This window comes from Anomaloglossus baeobatrachus, chromosome 8, assembly GCF_048569485.1.
Source record: "Anomaloglossus baeobatrachus isolate aAnoBae1 chromosome 8, aAnoBae1.hap1, whole genome shotgun sequence".
Lineage (NCBI taxonomy): Eukaryota > Metazoa > Chordata > Amphibia > Anura > Aromobatidae > Anomaloglossus > Anomaloglossus baeobatrachus.
In genome coordinates, this window is record NC_134360.1 from 236,424,577 (window position 1) to 236,447,334 (window position 22,758).

Sequence of the window (22,758 nt, forward strand, 5' to 3'; positions counted from 1 at the left end):
ACGTCTGTGTGTTCGGCTAATAGTTACCGTGAAGCGGTTGGTGGCAGCGAGTTGTGCCAAGGATTATTGTGGGGAGGCCAGTGAGATTCAGGGAGGTTTTATATATTCCGCCCGCGGAGGTCGGGGGAATATATACCCTACTCTCACCGGGGACCCTTCAATAATCGGCATAAGTAGTATAGCGGCCTCCTTGCTTATTGTCGGGCAATTCCATAATTGGCCTGACTATAAGAGGGGCGCTAGAGAGCGCGTCACGTGCTCTGTCTGTCGGTCGGGAGGTATAAAGGAGGGGTGACCCCCACTTGTTACCCCCCGATTGTGACGTACTGGTAGCCAGCGCGGGGGATTTCTGAGTGACCCCCCCGGTGGTTTGTGACATATTGGTGGCATAGCGGTGGGATCGAGATAATAGTGTGTGTGAGTGTGAGACCCATACTCCCAGACACTAAAGACTGCCTGCAGCAGCTGTGGCTGCTGGGGTCTTCAGACTAGCTCAACACTAGAGTGTCAGAGTGCAGATACTGTAAGGTGTGTGGAGGCATCAGGTGTCAGTTCTGTGTCAGTGACCAAAAGTCTGCAAGAATGGCTGATGGCACCAGGAGCAGAGCTATGCAACTGGCCAATGCTAAGGCAGGAGCCGAAGAGAGGGAGGACGGTGCTGTGGACAGCAATGAGGAGGTTGCCCACGAGTCCTCCAGGAGCTCGACGCCAGAAAACCGTTCTGCCGAGGACATTGCACAACCTGGCACTGCTGGACAAGATGAGGAGGAGCTCACCCAAGGTTCCTCAACGAGCCAGATGCCAGCCCTCCGCTCTGAAAGGGACAGTGAATCGCCTAGCTCTGCAGCGTGCCGCAGATCACCACGTGCCATTCCACCGAGCCTGGGAGGCTCGGATAGCCTTCTTCAAATGGCTATGGCCCTTCTCCAGGCTGGAGACCAGAAGGGCTACAAGGAACTCCTGGCAGAGCGCAGGGCAGAGCGGCAGGCAGCGCGTGACGCTGAGGCTGCGGAGCGGCACGCAGAGCGTGAGGCTGCGGAGCGAGAGCGGCAGGCAGCGCGTGAAGAGCGAGAGCGAGAGCGACAGGCAGACCGTGACTACCAGCTGCAGCTAGCTCAGCTCCGGCCCTCATCAGCCACACGTGACCTTCGAGACACCAAACTTCCAAAGGTCCGTGTTGAGGACTTCCCAGTGCTGGAGAAGGATGGAGACTTGGACTCTTTCTTGACTGCTTTTGAACGGACTTGCCTGCAGCACCATCTGGACAAGGACCAGTGGGCCAAATACCTGACCCCCCGTTTAAGGGGTAAGGCCCTGGATATCCTTGGGGACTTGCCTGCTGAGGCAGATCAGGGCTACGACACCATCAAGCGGGCCCTGATCCAACAGTACAACCTCACTCCGGAGTCCTACCGCAAGAAGTTCCGGACCCTGCAGAAGGGACCAAAGGACTCCTGGGCTGACCACCGGCGGGCCCTTGCCCGAGCTGCCGACCACTGGACCCAAGGCCTGCAGCTTTCCACCGGACCGGAGATCCTGGACTTGTTCATCACGGAGCAACTCTTGTGGAACTGCCCTGAGGATCTCCGCCAGTTCATCCGAGACCAGAAGCCAAAGGGGTCCACGGCTACAGCTGCCCTTGCCGATGACTACACCAACAACCGGGCCCCTGAGGCCAGGAGAGCGGCCACCAGCAGCACCTGGAGAGGGGGTAAGATGAATTCTGCGACTGCCCCACCTGCCCCTAGACTGCAGGGGGTGTCCCCCTCAACTCCCCTCTCCAGGCCCGTGGCGGAACCAAGACGGTGCCACCAGTGCAACCTACCTGGACACTTCAAGGCCATGTGCCCTCAGCGTCCCAAGGCCCCGGCTCCGTCCCCGTCCCAAGGGCCGCCCAAGGTGTATTGTGTGGGTGGGGGTGGTGGTAGGTCCCTGGACAGCTTCCAACCTGTCACCGTCGGCCGGTCTGTGACCATAGGACTGCGAGACAGCGCCTCGGAGGTGACTCTGGTGCGGCCTGAGATGGTGTCCCCCCAAGACTTGATCCCTGGAAAAACCCTCGCTGTCTCCGGGATTGGAGGCACTGACCCGGCGCTGCCTGTTGCTGACATTTATGTGGACTGGGGCGCAGGGCGGGGGGTGAGGGAGGTGGGGGTAACTGATCGGATCCCTGCAAACGTGCTACTTGGGACAGATTTGGGGCAGATAACCTCCCAGTTTGGGCCCCAACCAAGGGCTGAACCTTCAGCCAGTACTGACATGCCTCCGGACAATGTTAATGTGTTATCTATGAATGATGTAAGGGAGGAGGGAGTGAACTCTGATATTTCTGCTTGCATAGACACCATAGACACACACTCAGCTGCAGCTGTGACAGGGGAGGGGGTCAGAGAAAGGTGTGACAATGCCTCTACAAGTAATCAGCCTGTGAGCTGGGATCTGTTGCCCTCTGCAGGGATAAGCAGAGAGCAGGGTGCTGCAGGGGGAGGACCAGTGTGTGGGGTGGGGGCTACCACAGCAAATGTGGGGTCCCCAGAGATTTCACAGCGGGGTTCTGTTGCTGCAGGAGGGGAACAGGCAGGTGAGATTGGGGCCGGTCCAGGAGCGGAAGTGCTCCCAGGTAAGATCTCGGTGCATGGTTCCCCCACAACCGGGGTGTCAGGAAGCCAGGTAGGTCTGCCTGAACCGGCGACTTGGTCAGGAACGGAGGAGGAGCAGGCACGACCCACGGTCGCAGCGGCTGTGGCCGCTGTCACCCGCAGTGGGAGTGCTGGAAGCCAAGGGGCCTCCCGGAGGTCCGATAGCTCTTCCCCTTCTGACCAAGTGGCAGCCGAGTCAGGTGGAGGCCAGGACACAGGTCCCGGGGTACTGACCGAAGATGTGACAGTCTCGTCGATTCTGGCCACATCTAGTCAGGGGTTTCAGGCAGCGTTAGAAGCTGACGACAGCCTGAAAGCTCTTAAGGAGCAGGCGGCCCAGCCTCCCTCGGACTCGGACCCGGAGCGAGTGGTCTGGGACCAAGGACGGCTGTACCGGGCCACGGTCCAGCAGGGTTCACCGGAGGCGTGGCCCAGGGACCGACAGTTGGTGGTACCCTATCCGTTCCGGACGGAGTTGTTGCGGATCGCACATGAGATTCCGATGGCCGGACACCTAGGGATCGCTAAGACCAAGGCCAGGTTAAACCAGCATTTCTACTGGCCAAAAATGGGGGCCGATGTGGCTGCCTACTGCCGTTCGTGTGAAACCTGTCAGAGAGTGGGGAAGGCGGGGCCACACCCCAAAGCCCCACTAGTATCTCTGCCAAACATCGATGAGCCTTTCAGGAGGGTGGCTGTGGATCTGGTCGGCCCGCTGGCCATCCCCAGCAGCTCCGGGAAACGCTTCATACTGACGGTAGTGGACTATGCCACCCGGTACCCAGAAGCAGTGGCCTTGTCGTCCATTCGGGCTGACAAGGTGGCCACCGCATTGCTGGAGATTTTCTCCCGAGTGGGTTTTCCCCAGGAAATGCTCACTGACCGGGGGACCCAATTCATGTCCCAGCTGATGGAGGCCCTCTGTAAGCAGGTCCAGGTGCGACATCTGGTGGCCAGCCCGTACCATCCACAGACTAATGGCCTGTGCGAGCGGTTCAATGGCACCTTAAAGCAGATGCTTAAGATGTTGGTCGACTCCCATGGGCGTGACTGGGAGCGGTATCTCCCACACCTGTTATTTGCTTACCGGGAGGTTCCACAGGCCTCAACAGGATTCTCACCGTTTGAGCTCCTGTACGGGCGACGTGTGCGGGGCCCCCTGGCTCTGGTGAAAGAGGCTTGGGAAGGGGATTTGGCCACCCCTGGAGTGTCGGTTATCGAGTATGTCATGCGCTTCCGGGACAAAATGCAGGCCTTGACGCAACTGGTACACGACAATATGGCTCAAGCCCAGGCCGATCAGAAGCGTTGGTACGACCAGAACGCTTGTGAGAGGACCTACCAAGTGGGTCAAAAGGTGTGGGTACTGGTCCCCGTACCACAGGACAAGCTTCAGGCAGCCTGGGAAGGCCCATACCTCGTGTACCAGCAGCTCAACCCTGTGACGTACCTGGTCACCCTGGACCCTGCCCGTGGAAGGCGGAAGCCCTTCCATGTGAACATGATGAAGGCACATCATGAGCGGGAGGCATGTGCGCTCCCCGTGTGCAACCTGCCCGAGGAGGGAGAAGCGGAAACCCTCTTGGATATGCTAGCCCAGGTTAGGGCAGGCGGATCCATTGAGGATGTGGAGGTTGGCCACCAACTCTTGGAGGACCAACGGTCCCAGCTGTGGGCCACCCTACACCCCTTCCGGGGGTTGTTTACCAACCAGCCCGGAAGGACTGACTTGGCTGTCCATCACGTGGACACTGGGGATCATCCCCCGATCCGGCGTTCAGCATATCGGGTCTCCCTGGAGGTGCAGCAACACATGCGCCAGGAGATTGACGAGATGCTGAAGCTGGGGGTGATCCAGGCATCCAACAGCGCTTGGGCCTCGCCTGTAGTCCTCGTCCCTAAGAAGGACCGAACCACTCGGTTCTGCGTGGACTACAGGGGGCTCAATGCGGTCACGGTCGCCGATGCGTACCCAATGCCACGCATCGATGACCTGCTCGATCAGTTGGCCGGGGCTCAGTACCTGACCATCATGGATCTGAGCCGGGGATATTGGCAGATCCCCCTGACTCGCAAGGCCAGGGAACGCTCTGCCTTTATTACCCCATTTGGACTGTACGAGTCCACGGTGATGCCATTCGGGATGAGGAATGCCCCTGCCACTTTCCAGCGGATGGTCAACACCCTGCTCAAGGGACTTGAAGGGTACGCGGCCGCGTACCTGGATGACATTGCCGTCTTCAGTCCCACCTGGGAGGACCACCTAGAGCATCTAGCACAGGTGCTCAGGCGGATCCACCGGGCAGGTTTGACCATCAAGCCGGGAAAGTGTCAGCTGGCCATGAGCGAGGTCCAGTACCTCGGTCACCGGGTAGGTGGGAGAACACTGAAGCCCGAGCCTGAGAAAGTGGAAGCCATCGCATCCTGGCCCACCCCCAGGACCAAGAAGCAGGTGATGTCCTTCTTGGGGACCGCTGGGTACTATAGGAGGTTTGTTCCATGCTATAGTAGCCTGGCAAAGCCCTTGACGGACCTCACCAAGAAGAAGCTGCCCTCTGCAGTCGATTGGACAATGGACTGCGAGACAGCCTTCCGGGCCCTAAAGGACGCCCTGTCCAGCCCGCCCGTGCTACAGGCAGCCGACTTCACGCGGCCGTTTGTAGTACAGACCGACGCCAGTGACTTCGGCCTCGGTGCGGTGCTCAGCCAGGTGGACTCTGCGAGCCAAGAGCACCCAGTCTTGTACCTGAGCAGGAAGCTGTTACCAAGGGAAGTTGATTATTCCACGATGGAGAAGGAGTGCCTGGCCATAGTGTGGGCCCTGCAGCGTCTGCAACCCTATCTATACGGGCGCCACTTCATCGTGGAGACGGACCACAATCCCCTCAGCTGGTTGCACACCGTCTCTGGGACGAATGGGCGATTGTTGCGATGGAGCCTTGCGCTCCAGCAATACAACTTCACCATTCGCCACAAAAGGGGCCGTGACCACGGTAACGCAGACGGGCTGTCCCGACAAGGAGAGGTCGCGGACGGGCGCACGGGGGAACACCGGAGTGTGCTGCCCCCTAGCGCCCTCAAAAGGGGGGAGGTGTGAGGCAAATCCCGGGATATGAAGATGAATTATGACTCCAGTCATAATCCCTCATCACTCCCTGGCAGTGCCCCCTCCCTTCTTGTTCTCAGTGTTCCACTTACACCTCCATGGCCATGTCCTGTGATATGGAGATGAGGTGGTGTGGGAACAATGGACACAGGATGACTCCCTGCCGTCCCCCTGTAACAAGAGTTGTATCTCATTAGCAAGGCTATGGAAATAGCCAGACAGAACGACTCCAGTAAAAAATGGTTCATATCTCGCAAGCCATATTTCCGATAAATATGGCAACCATAAAAATGGTGTCTCCGCATGTGGACGATGCCGGCACACCCTTTTTATGGGAGCAGGACATTGGGAAATGCCCCAGGCGTGATATCAGCCAATGGGGAACTGGCAGACAGGTCATGAGTCCCCTCGTTCTGTAGCTAAATTCATAACTGTCACAATGAGAGCATTGGCGTCCGCCTACGACGCTCCCAGGCAAAGTTATGGCCAATATCCCCTTTGCTGGATAATTCTGATCCATGCAGGGGGAGTGGCAGTGCTTCCCTGTGAGGTCACTAAGGTAGGAGGGGACCTGGATCTGCCCAGGCTGATAACCCTACTTCGGCCATTTTCCAGCGTTCTTTCGCTGGGGGCACGTGTAGGAAACATCTGTGGGAGTTCCTGGAAACCTGGTCTACAGCGCCCCCCTGTGGCCAGACGCACAAGGTAACTGATTGAATTGCATACCTGTTTGAAAACCATGCTTTATCTGTAACTGTACTCTGACATATGTATATTCTGTAGATTCCCTATTGTATATATTGTAGTTTCTAGTGTGCTTTAGGCTGATTAAATTATATAATTAATCTTGGGCTGTTCTGTTATCTCGATCTTGAATCCCACGTCTGTGTGTTCGGCTAATAGTTACCGTGAAGCGGTTGGTGGCAGCGAGTTGTGCCAAGGATTATTGTGGGGAGGCCAGTGAGATTCAGGGAGGTTTTATATATTCCGCCCGCGGAGGTCGGGGGAATATATACCCTACTCTCACCGGGGACCCTTCAATAATCGGCATAAGTAGTATAGCGGCCTCCTTGCTTATTGTCGGGCAATTCCATAATTGGCCTGACTATAAGAGGGGCGCTAGAGAGCGCGTCACGTGCTCTGTCTGTCGGTCGGGAGGTATAAAGGAGGGGTGACCCCCACTTGTTACCCCCCGATTGTGACGTACTGGTAGCCAGCGCGGGGGATTTCTGAGTGACCCCCCCGGTGGTTTGTGACAGCTACATACAGACAAACACATACAACTCTGCTACATACAGACAAACACATACAACTCTGCTACATACAAACACATACAACTCTGCTACATACAGACAAACACATACAACTCTGCTACATACAGACAAACACATACAACTCTGCTACATTCAGACAAACACATACAACTCTGCTACATACAGACAAACACATACAACTCTGCTACATACAGACAAACACATACAACTCTGCTACATACAGACAAACACACACAACTCTGCTACATACAGACAAACACATACAACTCTGCTACATACAGACAAACACATACAACTCTGCTACATACAGACAAACACACACAACTCTGCTACATACAGACAAACACATACAACTCTGCTACATACAAACACATACAACTCTGCTACATACAAACACATACAACTCTGCTACATTCAGACAAATGCACACAACTCTGCTACATTCAGACAAACACAACTTTGCTACATACAGACAAACACATACAACTCTGCTACATACAAACACATACAACTCTGCTACATACAAACACATACAACTCTGCTACATACAGACAAACACACACAACTCTGCTACATACAGACAAACACATACAACTCTGCTACATACAGACAAATACACACAACTCTGCTACATACAGACAAACACATACAACTCTGCTACATACAAACACATACAACTCTGCTACATACAAACACATACAACTCTGCTACATACAGACAAACACACACAACTCTGCTACATACAGACAAACACATACAACTCTGCTACATACAAACACATACAACTCTGCTACATACAAACACATACAACTCTGCTACATACAGACAAACACACACAACTCTGCTACATACAGACAAACACATACAACTCTGCTACATACAGACAAATACACACAACTCTGCTACATACAGACAAACACATACAACTCTGCTACATACAAACACATACAACTCTGCTACATACAAACACATACAACTCTGCTACATACAGACAAACACACACAACTCTGCTACATACAGACAAACACATACAACTCTGCTACATACAGACAAACACATACAACTCTGCTACATACAGACAAACACATACAACTCTGCTACATACAGACAAACACATACAACTCTGCTACATTCAGACAAACACATACAACTCTGCTACATTCAGACAAATGCACACAACTCTGCTGCTCTGTGGGGCCCACACCCGCGGCTTGGCGGGGACAGCACCCGCGGCACTGGCAGCACCCGCGGCACTGGCAGGGCCCACACCCGCGGCTCGGCGGGGCCAGCACCCGCGGCACTGGCAGCACCCGCGGCTCGGCAGGGCCCACACCCGCGGAATCGGCGGGTGGGGGCATTGGCAGGGGCCAGGGCATACATCCAGGGGGTAGAAGCAGCTCACCGGGGCCTATAATGGGGAGGCGGGGAGGGCACTTACCCGATTAGGTCACGGTGGAGAGGGGGCCCACACAGCGCCGGACAGAAGCTCGCCTCCTTCATCTGTGGGACTGAGAAGGCGGTAGCTCCGCCCACAGGTGAAATTCAAACGAGGATGTCTGCGCGCCTTAAAGTGACGGCGCCGCAGATTGCTGCCGAGGACTGCGGTCCCCGGAACTCGGCCGGGGACCGCAGAACTGTAAAGGCGAGTGGGCCCCGGCCAAGGGACAGGAGAACTGACGAGGCCGAGTGGGCCCCCCCGGCTCTCCAGGGCCCCGGCATTTGCCCGGGTTTGCCGGGTGCTGACGCCGGCCCTGGATCTATCACTAATACAAATTGTACATGCCATTAAATAGATATTTTAAACTTAGTGAGGCTGGTATACTTAGGCTGTGTCCGCACTTTGCGTTTCACCTGCTTTTCCGTAGCGTTTTGAACTGCAGCGTTTTCATGCCAAAATGCATGCGTTTTGATTTTCCAGCAAAGTCTATGGGAAAAGTGGATTTCTTGTGCGCACTTTGCAGTTCAAAACGCTGCGTTTAATTTGCATAATTTTGGGCAAAAACTCTGCGTTCAAAGAAGCAGCATGTCAATTGTTTTTGCCATTTGGGCTGCGTTTTGCTAACATTGGAATCAATGAGAAGTTGTAAAAAGCAATCAACATCAAAATTCCAGCGTTTTACCTACTTTTTAGGTGCAGAAAATATGCGTTTTGAACTACATAAACGCATACGTTTCTGACATCCAAATAATGGAATGATATGTTCCTTTACACACACACATAGTCCGACAATTAGATTAATGAAAAATATTAAGTTATTGCTATTTTAGTGATAAATAGTATAAAACCGCTATAATTATATTAAATATAACTATTTTCGTTATGATTTAAATAAGTATATTTTTTTCATTTTTTTTTACCCTTTTTTCATAGTGTTTGTATGTCAAAACTTTATTTAGTAGTGTCTTTGTAATCAAAATGCATCTGACTTTAAGCAATGGAAATGCAGGTAAAAAGTGCTAAAAACGTGGCTAAAACGCGGTAAGAACGCGATTTTGTGGTCAAAAGCAACTTTGGCAAAAGCAATTTCTGCCAGAGGATGCGTTTAGAACTGCAACTAGGACGACGCAAAGTGCAGACACAGCCTTACAGTGAAAATCAATTTCAGAATAGAACTATAATCCTTATCAAAGTTTTTTTCCCCTCCTGATATTAAAACAAGCATTTTATGATTCCAGTTCTCTCAGTCTAGAATCCATTCTGACACAAGTACACCAGCCTCATCAGGTCTAAGATAACAAATTAATAATGTATCCATTCTGTATTGTAAAATCTAGTGACAGTTGCAGTTTATCAGTCTAGGAATTACTCTGTGAGCTTAACACCAAAAACAGCAACAATCTCTACTCTGTCCTGATTTCCAGACTGATGTTACTTTTCTAGGGAGATGATTTGTAAAAATGGTTATTTGGCCCTTTTCAGCCTAAAAATATCAGCCCACAGCTGCCCCAGAATTGTCGCATCTATTAGATGCACCAATTTCGAGCCCTTTGCCAGGATCTTCCTGATTGCCCTGGTGCAGTTGCAATTGGGGTAATACTTTTGTGGTTGATGTCAGCTGTGAATTGTCAGCTGGCAAGAAGCCTAGGGGTTAGTAATGAGGAGACGTCTATCAGACACCTCATTACTAACCCAGTGAGTGTTCAGTTAAAAAACAGACAGGAAAAAATAGTTTATTTGAAGATAGACTCCTTCACACTTCCTCATTCACCAACTTACTAATTTAAATAAATCCTCAAAGTTCCGACATAATCCAATGGTGTAAAGTCCTACGATGTCCAACGATTTCTATGGAGATTCCTATGGTGATCCATAAGTCACTCACGGTCAGAGGCAGGTACGAAATTTTTCACGAGTGTGAGAATTAATGGATCAGCTGCTGATCGCGAGTGACCTATGGAGCCTTGTTCTGAGAATGTTATCAGAACAAAGATCCATAGGAATAGATGGGTATCATGGGACATCACACCATTGGATTATGTTGGCGCTTCAAGGATTTCTTTTGAATTAATTGATGAACAAGGGTAGCCTTTATTCAAGTAAACCTTTCTTTTTTTATTCCAGTGTGTGTTTTTTAACATTACGGGGTTATTAATGGGGGTGTCTGATAGACGTCTCTCCATTACTAACGCTTGGGCTTGATGTCATCTATCAATTCACAGCTGACATCAACCCCAGATTGCCACCACACTAGAGCAATTGGGAAGAGCCGGGCAAAGTGCCAGAATTGGTGCATCTAATGGATGCACCACTTTTGGGGTAGCTGTGGGCTGCTATTTTTAGGCTGGAAAGCGCCAAGTAACCATGGGCCTTCCCAGCCTGATAACAGCAGCCCTTAGTGGTCTGCTTTACCTGTGCTGGTTATCAAAAATAAGTGGGAGCCCCCATAATTAAAAAAAAAAAGCATTTATTTTGTTCACAGAGGTGTACAATCATCTTCCCAATGCAATAAAGCTTGTTAATTGGCTGCGTTGCAGTCTGTCAACAAACTTTATTAGCATGCGGACAGCACCCAAACTCCCTACTCGGCCACATTCTTTTTGTTTTTTTTTTAAAAGTCTGTGTTTGAGTTTGAGACCTGGACACCACGTATCTGGCCCAAACCCCAAACTTTAAAGTTCGGGTTTGCTTATCCCTACTTTTATGTACTTTTTAATCTTGAATCTTCCTCAAGATGCAATTTTTCCAATATAGGATTATTGATTAAAAGGGAATCTGTCACCAGATTTTTGCCACCTAATTTGAGAGCAGCATAACATAGGGGCATTGATCCTGATTACAGCGATGTGTCACTTACTGGGTGGCTTTCTTAAATTGCTATTTGTGTGAATGTATCTTCCATATTGTTCTGTTTGATTTTTTTTAATGTGTTTTTTTGTATTTTAATAATAAAGGTATTTATTTTACATTTGCAATATTTGAAGATTTTTTTTTTTATTTAAACAATGTATCGTATATGATCACTTCCATTTCTGAGGACCCATCTTGTAATTAGCATCCGTCCATTATGGTCTGATATTCCCTCTGGTGTTGGTAGAGTTTCAGAAATACCTGATACTTTTTTTCATAGAATCTGCTCAACAGAAAACACATGGACATAGATTAGTCCGACTCATCAGTGACAATACTATAGAAATGTATATTATAAAATTGCTTAATGATGTTGCTATAAAGTGGAACAACTTCTTAAAGAGGACCTGTCACCTGCCATAAAGGTGTGTTTTGTTAACCTGCTGTAAATGCCGCTGTTCTCCTGAATCTGGTTCTTTTTCTTTTGTTTCTGCTCCTCTTTATCCCAGAAACAGGTGTTCTCTTTTCCACGGATATAAATCTAATCTTTTTGCTAACTGAGCGTGGTCATCAAGAAGACGCCCACAGACAAGAGTAGAGGACAATGCCCATTTGGCTCACAAAACTAGATTCTTATACAGGGAAGAAGAGGCCATATTTCAGGTACAAAGAACAAAAGAAAAACGTCATATGCCTTAAATAATAACATTTACATCAGATGAAAAAATATCATATTTATGGTAATCCACTTTGAAGTGTAACTGAACTTTTAAAACAGATATATTGTAGTTCCTCCGAGGCATTGGTGATCATGAGGATCTGGGTCCTGAGACCATCAATGACCCCTCTGCTTACTGTATAAGCCTCCACAATGCATAAGTTTAGTGATTTGAGCAATTGTCTCAAGTCTCCATAATCAACAGTTCATCCACAAGAGAGAGGCACAATATATTGAAAAAGTATGAAACGTTTACACCTTAAGTAACTAACACATTTTCTTGATAAGACTAGGGAAAAGAAGCGCTGATAGGGTCTTACCAGATAAATAAAAGGGCAATATGTAATAATATACACTCACCTTATGTGGTTGTGAGGGTGAGATAACATACAGATAATGGCGGGTGCCGCAGCCCCACGTGGTTGAGTCGTCAAAGCAGGAGAGGAGAAGGAGTTAACGCCGCGCAGTCGCCAAAAAAAGATGTAAAATTGTTGATTAACTAATAATTATTTTATTACATAAGTCTACGCGTTTCGAGGTATGAGACCTCTTCTTCAGGACCAAAAAAAATCAACAATTTTACATCTTTTTTGGCGACTACACGGCATTAACCCCTTCTCCTCTTCTGCTTTGATAACAAATTTTCTTAGCATATTAAGTGAATATTAGTAATTCAGCTGATGTGATTTATTTGGGTTTTGCAAAGGCATTTGATAATGTGCCACGTAACAGTCTTGTAATGAAGCTCCAGAAGCAAGGACTAGGGGAAACAATAAGCAGATGGGTAAGGAATTGGCTAAAAGATAGGAAACAAAGAGTCGTCATAAATGGTACATTCTCCAATTGGGCTATAGTCAGCAGTGGGGACCGCAGGGATCTGTACTGGGAGCAGTGAGGACTGCAGGGATCTGTACTGGGAGCAGTGGGGACCGCAGGTATCTGTACTGGGAGCAGTGGGGATCGCAGGGATCTGTACTGGGAGCAGTGTGAACCACAGGGATCTGTACTGGGAGCAGTGGGGACCGCAGGGATCTGTACTGGGAGCAGTGTGAACCGCAGGGATCTGTACTGGGAGCAGTGGGGACCGCAGGTATCTGTACTGGGAGCAGTGGGGACCGCAGGTATCTGTACTGGGAGCAGTGGGGACCGCAGGTATCTGTACTGGGAGCAGTGGGGACCGCAGGGATCTGTACTGGGAGCAGTGTGAACCGCAGGGATCTGTACTGGGAGCAGTGGGGACCGCAGGGATCTGTACTGGGAGCAGTGGGGACCGCAGGGATCTGTACTGGGAGCAGTGGGGGACCGCCGGATCTGTGCTAGGATCGATTCTTTTTAATCTCTTTATTAATGACCTTGTGGATGGGATTGATGATAAAGTGTCAGTCTTTGCTGAAGACACCAAACTATGTAGAATATTAAAAACTGACCTTGATAGTACAATATTACAAAAAGATCTGGATAAGATGTCAGAATGGGCAGATACTTGGCAAATGAGATTTAATGTTGATAAATGTAAAGTAATGCACCTAGGACGGAGTAATCCTATAGCTGCGTATACATTAAATGGAAGTAAACTCCGGACTACAGAACAGGAGAAGGACTTGGGTATTCTCATTACAAATAAGCTGAGCAGCAGCAATCAATGTCAAGCAGCAGCTGCTAAAGCAAACAAAATTTTATTGTGTATAAAAAGAGAGATTAGATCCTGTGATCCCAACGTATTGTTACCCCTCTATAAATCACTTGTAAGGCCACATCTGGAATACGGGATCCAGTTTTGGGCTCCACATTTTAAAAAGGACATTCAGAAGTTAGAGTCAGTTCAAAGATTATTACAAAGAATGGAGGCCGCCCGTATGATGAGGAATGGAGGCCGCCCGTATGATGAGGAATGGAGGCCGCCCGTATGATGAGGAATGGAGGCCGCCCGTATGATGAGGAATGGAGGCCGCCCGTATGATGAGGAATGGAGGCCGCCCGTATGATGAGGAATGGAGACCGCCCGTATGATGAGGAATGGAGGCCGCCCGTATGATGAGGAATGGAGGCCGCCCGTATGATGAGGAATGGAGGCCGCCCGTATGATGAGGAATGGAGACCGCCCGTATGATGAGGAATGGAGGTCTCCCGTATGATGAGGAATGGAGGTCGCCCGTATGATGAGGAATGGAGGTCGCCCGTATGATGAAGAATGGAGGCCGCCCGTATGATGAGGAATGGAGACCGCCCGTATGATGAGGAATGGAGACCGCCCGTATGATGAGGAATGGAGGTCTCCCGTATGATGAGGAATGGAGGTCGCCCGTATGATGAGGAATGGAGGTCGCCCGTATGATAAGGAATGGAGGCCGCCCGTATGATGAGAGGTTGGAAAAGTTAGATTTGTTTACTTAGAAAAAAGACGTCTCAGAGTAGATCTCATTTATATGTATAAATACATGTGTGGTCAATATAAAGGACTGGCACATGACTTATTTCTTCCAAAGACAGTACTAAGGACCAGGGAGCACTCACTGCGAGTGGAAGAAAAGCGATTCCGGCAGCTAAATAGGAAAGGGTTCTTTACAGTTAGAGCAGTCAGACTGTGGAATGCCGACCACAAGAGGTAGTAATGGCAGATACTAGAACAGCTTTTAAAAAAAGGTTGGATGAGTTCCTCATCGTTAGCGATGTCGTTGCATGTAAAGCCCCCTTAAGTCTGTTTTCATTTTTTTGGAACATAAAGATGGACTGAATTTTTAGGACATTGTGCAATTTGGAGATTTTAATTACCAGTAATAAATTTGTTTGTAGTAGCCCTAACATATAGAAATAAGTGCTAATGTAAAAGCCTGTAATTTCACAATCTACCACAAGGTGGCGATCCGATTTCACGAATAACAGAGTTCATGAGTTTGGACCTCAGTAATTGTGTAGCAGGGTGTGGAAATGAGTCCCAGTGAACAATCCACAGACCAGTTATTCACTCCTCATCACTGGTTTCGTATACTGGTTTGTGCCTTGCAGGTGCTTCCATGAGGGGCTCTGTGTTTTTCAGGAATTACAGTAATTGCATTTCTGGAAAATTTACCTTTTGTGTTCAGTGTTTGGAAGGACAATCTTTCCAACCTTGGCCATTTTCTGCATGGCTTCCTGTCGATGAAATAAACAATCAGGATTATTCAGGCAATCACACAAACTGTAGGTCACTGTGCTGTAAATGTACGTTTTCTAGTCAACAGGGTCATAAAGCGCTCAGGTTTTCACTCATTCACAGGACTTAGGGTGGGATCCTCTCCCCATTCAGTGGTCCTGTCAGGTATTTTGTCCGAACCCACCCAAAACGGGATTCGGGCGTATACGCCAGTGGGTCCATCTAATATATAAAGCTGAATGTGTGTGTGTGTATGTGTGTATGTCCGGGATTGGCATCCGCACCGTCGCAGCTACAGCCACAAAATTTTGCACACTCACATGTCTTGACCCGGAGAGCGCCATAGGCTATGTTTTGAGGGGAAATTTTAACCCCGCGCTTTACAGTTATTCACTAAAAAACCTGCCTCCATTAAAGCGAATGGAGCTGGGAGCCACAGTGCAGCCAGAACTTCAGAAGAATGCGCAGCCACGCCCTTATATGGAATGTTGGCGTGTCACAATGCAGCCAGGGAAAGAGACTGACACAGACAGGGAAAGAGGCAGACACAGACAGGGTAAGAAACAGACATAGACAGGGTAAGACACAGACACAAAGAGACAGACACAGACAAAGAGACAGACTGACAGGGAAAGAGACAGACAGGGAAAGAGAGGGAAAGAGACAGACAGGGAAAGAGACAGACACAGACAGATAAAGAGACAGACAAGGGGAAACAGACAGACAGTGAAAGAAAGGGAAAGAGACAGACAGGGTAAGAGACAGACAAAGACAGGTAAAGAGACAGACACAGAGACAGACACAGGGAAAGAGACATAGGGAAAGAGGGAAAGAGACAGACAGGGAAAGAGAGGGAAAGAGACAGACAGGGAAAGAGACAGACAGGGAAAGAGACAGACAGGGAAAGCGACAGAGATAGATAGACAGACAGGGAAAGAGATTGAAACAGACGGAGAAAGAGACAGAGACAGTCAGAGACAGACAGGGAAAGAGACAGACAAAGAGATAGAGAGAGAGACAGAGAGATATATACAGAGGGGGAGACAGACATTACATTACATTATAATTACATTTATATCTATTTGTTTTGTGGTTTTTGTGTGCAGAATACTTTTTTGTTAATACATTCTATTTTGTTAACAGCAGTTATTAACCTGGGCGAAGCCGGGCAGTACAGCTAGTTGACTATAATAGTGCAGACGGAGTCACCGTGTGATCTGTCGTGCACCATTGGAGGACCTCAATGCCGGCTAGTGTGGATGACGTAGGTTGCGTCATGCACCCAGGCTTCAGAAAAAGGAGGACAAACATGGCCGAAAGAGGAGGCGCCGCACCCGGAGAACGGAGACACTCATCTGACCAGTCTGCACCGCACTTTAGGTGAGTATTATAAAGCGATATTTACATTCTACACAGCGGCCTGGACTCTTATATACAGGATTCTGGAACACTGTATATAAGAGATCACTGATGGTGGCCACCGCTTATAGTCGCCAAATCTGGTGACAGGTTCCCTTTAAGGACGAAGCCAATTTTGTACTGAATGACCTGGCCATTTTATGCAATTCTGACCAGTGTCACTTTCACAGGTTATAACTCTACAACGCTTCCACGGATCCCGGTGATTCTGAGAATGTTTTTTCATGACATATTGTAGTTCAGGATAGCTATAAAGTTAGGACGATATATTTTGCTTTCATTTGCGAAAAAAATCGGAAATTTGAACACCATTTTTAAAAGTTTGCAATTTTCAAACTTTTAATTTTTATGTTCTTAAACCAGAGTTCTGTCACACAAAATAGTTAATAAATTACACTTCCCACTTGTCTACTTTAGATCAGTGCAATTTTTGAAACAAAATTTTTTGGGGTTAGGAAGTTAGAAGGGATCAAAGTTCATCAGCAATTTCCCATTTTTTTTTCAACAAAATTTACAAAACCAGTTTTTTAGGGACCACATCACATTTGAAGTGACTTTGAGAGGCTGAGGTGACAGAAAAAAACCCGAAAGAGACATCATTCTAAAAACTTCACCCCTCAAAGTGCTCAACACCACATCAAAGAACTTTATTAACCCTTCAGGTGCTTCACAGGAACTAAAGTGATGTGGAATGAAAAAAAAACTAAAATTATCATTTTACCTACAAATGTTGTTTTAGCCCCAATTTATTCACTTTTAGAAGAAATAACACAACAATATAAACCCCAAAATTTGTTACCCAGTTACTTCTGAGCGTGCTGATACCCCACATGTGGTCAGAAACCTCTGTTTAAACAAATAGGAAAGTCCGGAATAGAAGGAGCAATATTTGAATTTTGGAACGCAAATTGGCTGAAATCGATTGCGGGCACCATGTTGAATTGGCAAAGCACCTAAGGTACCTAAACAGCAGAAGGCCCCAAAACTGGCCACATTTTGTAAACTAGACCCCTCAAGGATTTTATCCAGGGGTATAGGGAGCATTTTGAACAAAAATGTTGCTCCCCCATGGAGTCAAATTTTTTCCGTTAACCTGAAGCCACCACTAGGGGGCAATAAGTGTTTTACTGTTGATGCATTGAACTCAATAATAAGTCTGTATGCAGTGAGCTCCCTCTAGTGGTGGCTGCTGACAGTATTTCACACATATCTAATTATTTTTGGAACCTGTTGCACAGGTAGAACTAGCCAATGCCATAGATTTGGATTTGTGCAAGCTTTTCAATTGTTTTTTCCCAACTGGGCAAGTTATCACCTGTGCACAGAATAGGTAACAACTTACTGGTCTCTGGGCATACAACCCCCGGGACCCCCATTATTCATTATAAAAATGGAACGGTGACTGTGGATTTGTGCAGTGGCACAATCTAGAAATCACTGGGGTACCCAATGGTTGGACCCCGGGCGTTTAGCGAGTTATAACCTCGTCTTTGGATAGCGGATTACTTGCACAATTATGGTTAATTTGTTTTTTTCCAAAAATAGATACAACAAAGAATTTGCTAAATAGACTATTAAAAAGCCTGTGGACAATTCAAAAAAGTTTCTCTTAAAGGGGAATACCCTTTAAATGCCTAAAAATGGATAATGATGGAGGCAAGTGATATCAGTGTGTTGTGTTGCTCATTAGACTTTTCTTTCTGTCTTTGTGGGTTCACAATTGGACATGACGCACAACACTTGTGACAGCTCATTAAACATAACACGACCCTATTAACACCCACATCCAGGTTAAATATTAAATCCTACATAGGGAGACATTGTGTGGGGGATGAATGGACACTTTACACACATAAAGCCCTTATTCTCCATGGACCATGCGGCTTCTTACATTTTCAGATAGATCCTTTTTTTCCCTTATTTTTGTGTTGCACAAAGCGCTTCTATAAATAAACACGGGGCACGTAGACTTCTAAGCAAGTGGAAGGGGTCAGCGCAGAACAAGAAGAAGCTGATGTCCAGCGTTGAACATAAAGGGGCTTTTTCAGCACTTCAGGCCGCTCTCGTAATGTCGCGGTTTGGTCTGAGGCAAGTAAACAAAGACCGCTCAGCGACTTCTGTGCCCCGAGAATGCAGAAAACAATTCACCCAATATCATTGCTGAGGATTCATCTGAAAACAGATTCACAAGCAGAGAAGACATCAGGGAAAGTTTTCTTCTTCTCTGATCAGAATCTGTGGGAGTTTACAGTACACTGGTGCAAAACATTAAATTAAAGGGCAACTCCACTGACTAACAGCAACGATATAGTGATCAGCCCTGAAATAAATGCTAATCATTTATTACTCAAAATATCATCACTATGTACAAGAATAAAACAACTATAATACTGTCCCTATGTACAAGAATATAACTACTATAATACTGCCCCTATGTACAAGAATATAACTACTATAATACTGCCCCTATGTACAAGAATATAACTACTATAATACTGCCCCTGTGTAAAAGAATAGAACTACTATAATACTGCCCTATTTACAAGAATATAACTACTATAATACTGCCCCTATGTACAAGGATATAACTACTATAATACTGCCCCTATGTACAAGGATATAACTACTATAATACTGCCCCCTATGTACAAGTATATAACTACTATAATACTGCTCCTATGTACAAGAATATAACTACTATAATTCTGCTCTTATGTAAAAGAATATAACTACTATAATACTGCCCCTATGTACAAGGATATAACTACTATAATACTGCCCCTTATGTACAAGAATATATCTACTATAATACTGCCCCTTATGTACAAGAATATAACTACTATAATACAGCCCCTATGTACAAGAATATAACTACTATAATACTGCCCCTATGTACAAGAATATAACTACTATAATACTGCCCCTATGTTCAAGAATATAACTACTTTAATACTGCCCCTATGTACAAGCATATAACTACTATTATACTGCCCCTATGTACAAGAATATAACTATGGATCTAAGAATATTCGTGCCTTACAGAAGACATTTTTTTAGCTAAGTGAGAATGTTCATTTAATCACAACGCAGTGCGGTATAATAAATAGGAAGTGAATGACACCAGATATTTAGGACAGAGAGATAGAATAAAGCTAATCGTAGCTGAATCAGAATATAAGATCAGTAATTAATTTGAGCACATACATTATTATTATTATTATTTCAATTTGTTTTAGCGTTGGGGTTGTCTATTATATGTTCTGAATTATCATATGTCTTAAATTGTATACTTCATCTTAATGAGTGTTTATGGAAAACCTCCATTAATCTGTGTTACCTTTCTTACTGCTCCAGTGGATTTTCTCTATCTGAATGTTTACATTGGTTTCCATGGATACAGGGCTGTAAATATTTGTGTCTGCAGGGATTATACAATATCCTATTGCACTATAGAGTAAATACAATCCATACCGGCCGCTGTCAGAGAAGGGTTATACTCTGCGCTGTGAGCCGGCCACATCTGGGAAGTGTTTAGAATATCCCCTGCTCGGGAGACCGGCGAGGAGGAGGAAAACAATGTCTAGGACATTCGTAAACTCTGCCTGAAGAAATGAAAATGAACCAAACCTTGATTCTGATGGTAGTTACCAGTGGCATAACTAGAATCTGATGGGCTCTGATGCAAAATTTGGGCCTGTTTTACCCCCCATCCCCCCCCCCCTTCCGCGCCCCGCATGTTGGTCAGATGTGTGGGCCCTTGTAGCGTTCTAAATCTTATGAAGACATGTGAGTTGCCCCCCCCCTTCATTTTGTAGTAGTTTTCCCCATGCTCAGCCACTTCCTGGTAAATCTGTCCCAAGTGCTGGTATATATGTCCCCCATCGTGGTATAGATTGTCACCATCCTGGTATATATGTCCCCTATCCTGGTATATATGCCTCCCATCCTGGTATATATGTCCCCTATCCTGGTATATATGCCTCCCATCCTGGTATATATGTCCTCCATCCTGGTATATATGTCCCCTATCCTGGTATATATGCCTCCCATCCTGGTATATATGTCCCCTATCCTGGTATATATGCCTCCCATCCTGGTATATATGTCCTCCATCCTGGTATATATGTCCCCTATCCTGGTATATATGCCTCCCGTCCTGGAAAATATTTCCCCTATCCTGGTATATATGCCTCCGATCCTGGTATATATGTCCCCCATCCTGGTATATATGGGACACACCCTGGTATATATGGTCCCCATCCTGGTGTATATGTCTCCTATCCTGGTATATATGCCTCCCATCCTGGTATATATGGGCCACACCCTGGTATATGTGGTCCCTATCATGGTATATATGTATCCTATCCTGGTATATATGCCTCCCATCCTGGTATATATTTTCACCCTCATGGGCCCATCCTTGTATATATGTCACCGTCCTGGTATATATGAATCCATTTAGTATATATGTTTCCATCCTGGTAGTAACGTCCCCATCCTGGTACATATGGTCCTCATCCTGAGTCCCATCCTGCATCCTGGCATATACTGTATGTCCTTATCCTGGTATACATTTATTTTATTCACTTACAGTATATAGGGCCATTAATTCCACAGCGCTTCACATACATTGACAACACTGTCCCCATAGGGGCTCACAATCTAAAATTACCTATCAGTATGTCTTTGAAGTGTGGGTGGAAACCAGAGTGCCCGGTAGAAACCCACGCAAACACAGGGAGAACATACAAACCTGTTGCTGATATTTTCCTTTGTGGGATTTGAACCCCGGACCCCAGCACTGCAAGACTGCAGTGCTAACCACTGAGCCACCGTGTATATGTCTTTATCCTGGGCCACTTCCAAACAAAGCATTCTTCTCCCTTCTCTGGCTCCCATGTTGTGCGGCGTCCTCTTTTGTAGCCAGCATGCAGTGGCCGGCAGCTGACATTGGACTGCATGCCATGGTGAATGACGTCAGTCATGCACCCCCGGTCACGTGCACGCTGATGTCGGCATGTATTGCAGCCCAGGAACCCAGGAGATCTCTGTGCCACAAAGCATTTCAGCTGGATGTGCTCCCTCAGATGCATATTCAGGTGAAGCAGGTATTGAGGTCGGCGGGTTCTCTGAACCCCCGGGCCTAGTCGCAACCTCTGCAACCGCGATTGTATCGATACATTTACAGCAGGGGTACAGTAATGGTGACATAAACAGAGTACAGTGCCAAAGATGACGATGACACCATTTCATTAAAGTCCTGTTTCCCTGGTGGCCTAGGGTAATGAAAGCAATTTAAACTGTTTTCCCAGTGGTCAAGGGTAATGTAGTCATACATTTCTGCTTCCCTGGTAGTCTGGGATAATTAAGGTGTCAATGACTGCTTCCTTGGTTGTCTTTAGTAATGAAATCACAAATACCTGCTTCCCTAGTAGTCTGGAGTATTGATGGTATGCTCGCTTTCCTGGTAGACTGTGGTAATGAAGCATAAATGCCGGCTTCCCTGGTGGTCTAGGGGTAATTAAGGAATAACAGTCCTGCTTTCCTGGTGGTCTAGGTAATGAAGGAATACAGTCCTGCTTCCCTGGTGGTCTAGGTAATGAAGATGTCAATGCCTGCTTCCCTGTTAGTATATGGTAAATGAGGAGTTAATATTAGCCAGGGTCCTATGTGGAGTAGGGTAATGAAGGAATCAAAGCCTGCTTCTGTGGTGGTCTAGGTTAATGGAAGAATTAATTTCTGCTTTTCTGGTGTTATGTGGTAATGAAGGAGTTAATGTCTGCCTCCTGGGTGTCTGTGGTAATGGGGCAGTTAGGGGTACTTTGCACGTTGCGATATAGCTACTGCGATCTCGTCGAGGTCAAATCGAAAGTGACGCACATCCGGCGCCGGTAACGACGTTGCAATGTGTAAAGTCTAGAAACACCAATAAACGATCGCAAAAGCGTCGTAAATCGGTGATCTGTGCAGTGTCGGACATTTTCATAATTTCGCACCAATAGGAGATACGATGTTGTTCCTCGTTCCTGCAGCAGCACACATCGCTGTGTATGAAGCCGCAGGAGCGAGGAACATCTCCTACCTGCGTCCACCGGCAATGCGGAAGGAAGGAGGTGGGCGGGATGTTTACGTCCCGCTCATCTCCGCCCCTTCGCTTCTATTGGCCGCCTGCCGTGTGACG

General features: G+C 47.3%; 1 protein-coding gene across 2 annotated transcripts in view; it reads right to left on the reverse strand.

Moving 5' to 3' along the window:
* The window catches only part of FGGY (FGGY carbohydrate kinase domain containing), a 298,106-nt gene that overhangs the window by 25,906 nt on the left and 249,442 nt on the right, over positions 1–22,758 (reverse strand). Inside the window, exons 15-16 of one of the 2 annotated variants that reach the window (XM_075320406.1) lie at positions 15,096–15,157; positions 10,880–11,590 (exon numbers count right to left, since the gene is read on the reverse strand). In XM_075320406.1, the coding sequence (XP_075176521.1) occupies positions 11,509–11,590; positions 15,096–15,157 (144 nt within the window). In that variant the 3' untranslated portion in view covers positions 10,880–11,508. Of the gene's footprint in view, positions 1–10,879; positions 11,591–15,095; positions 15,158–22,758 lie in introns of those variants that run through there. The other variant, XM_075320405.1, reaches the window with a different exon arrangement.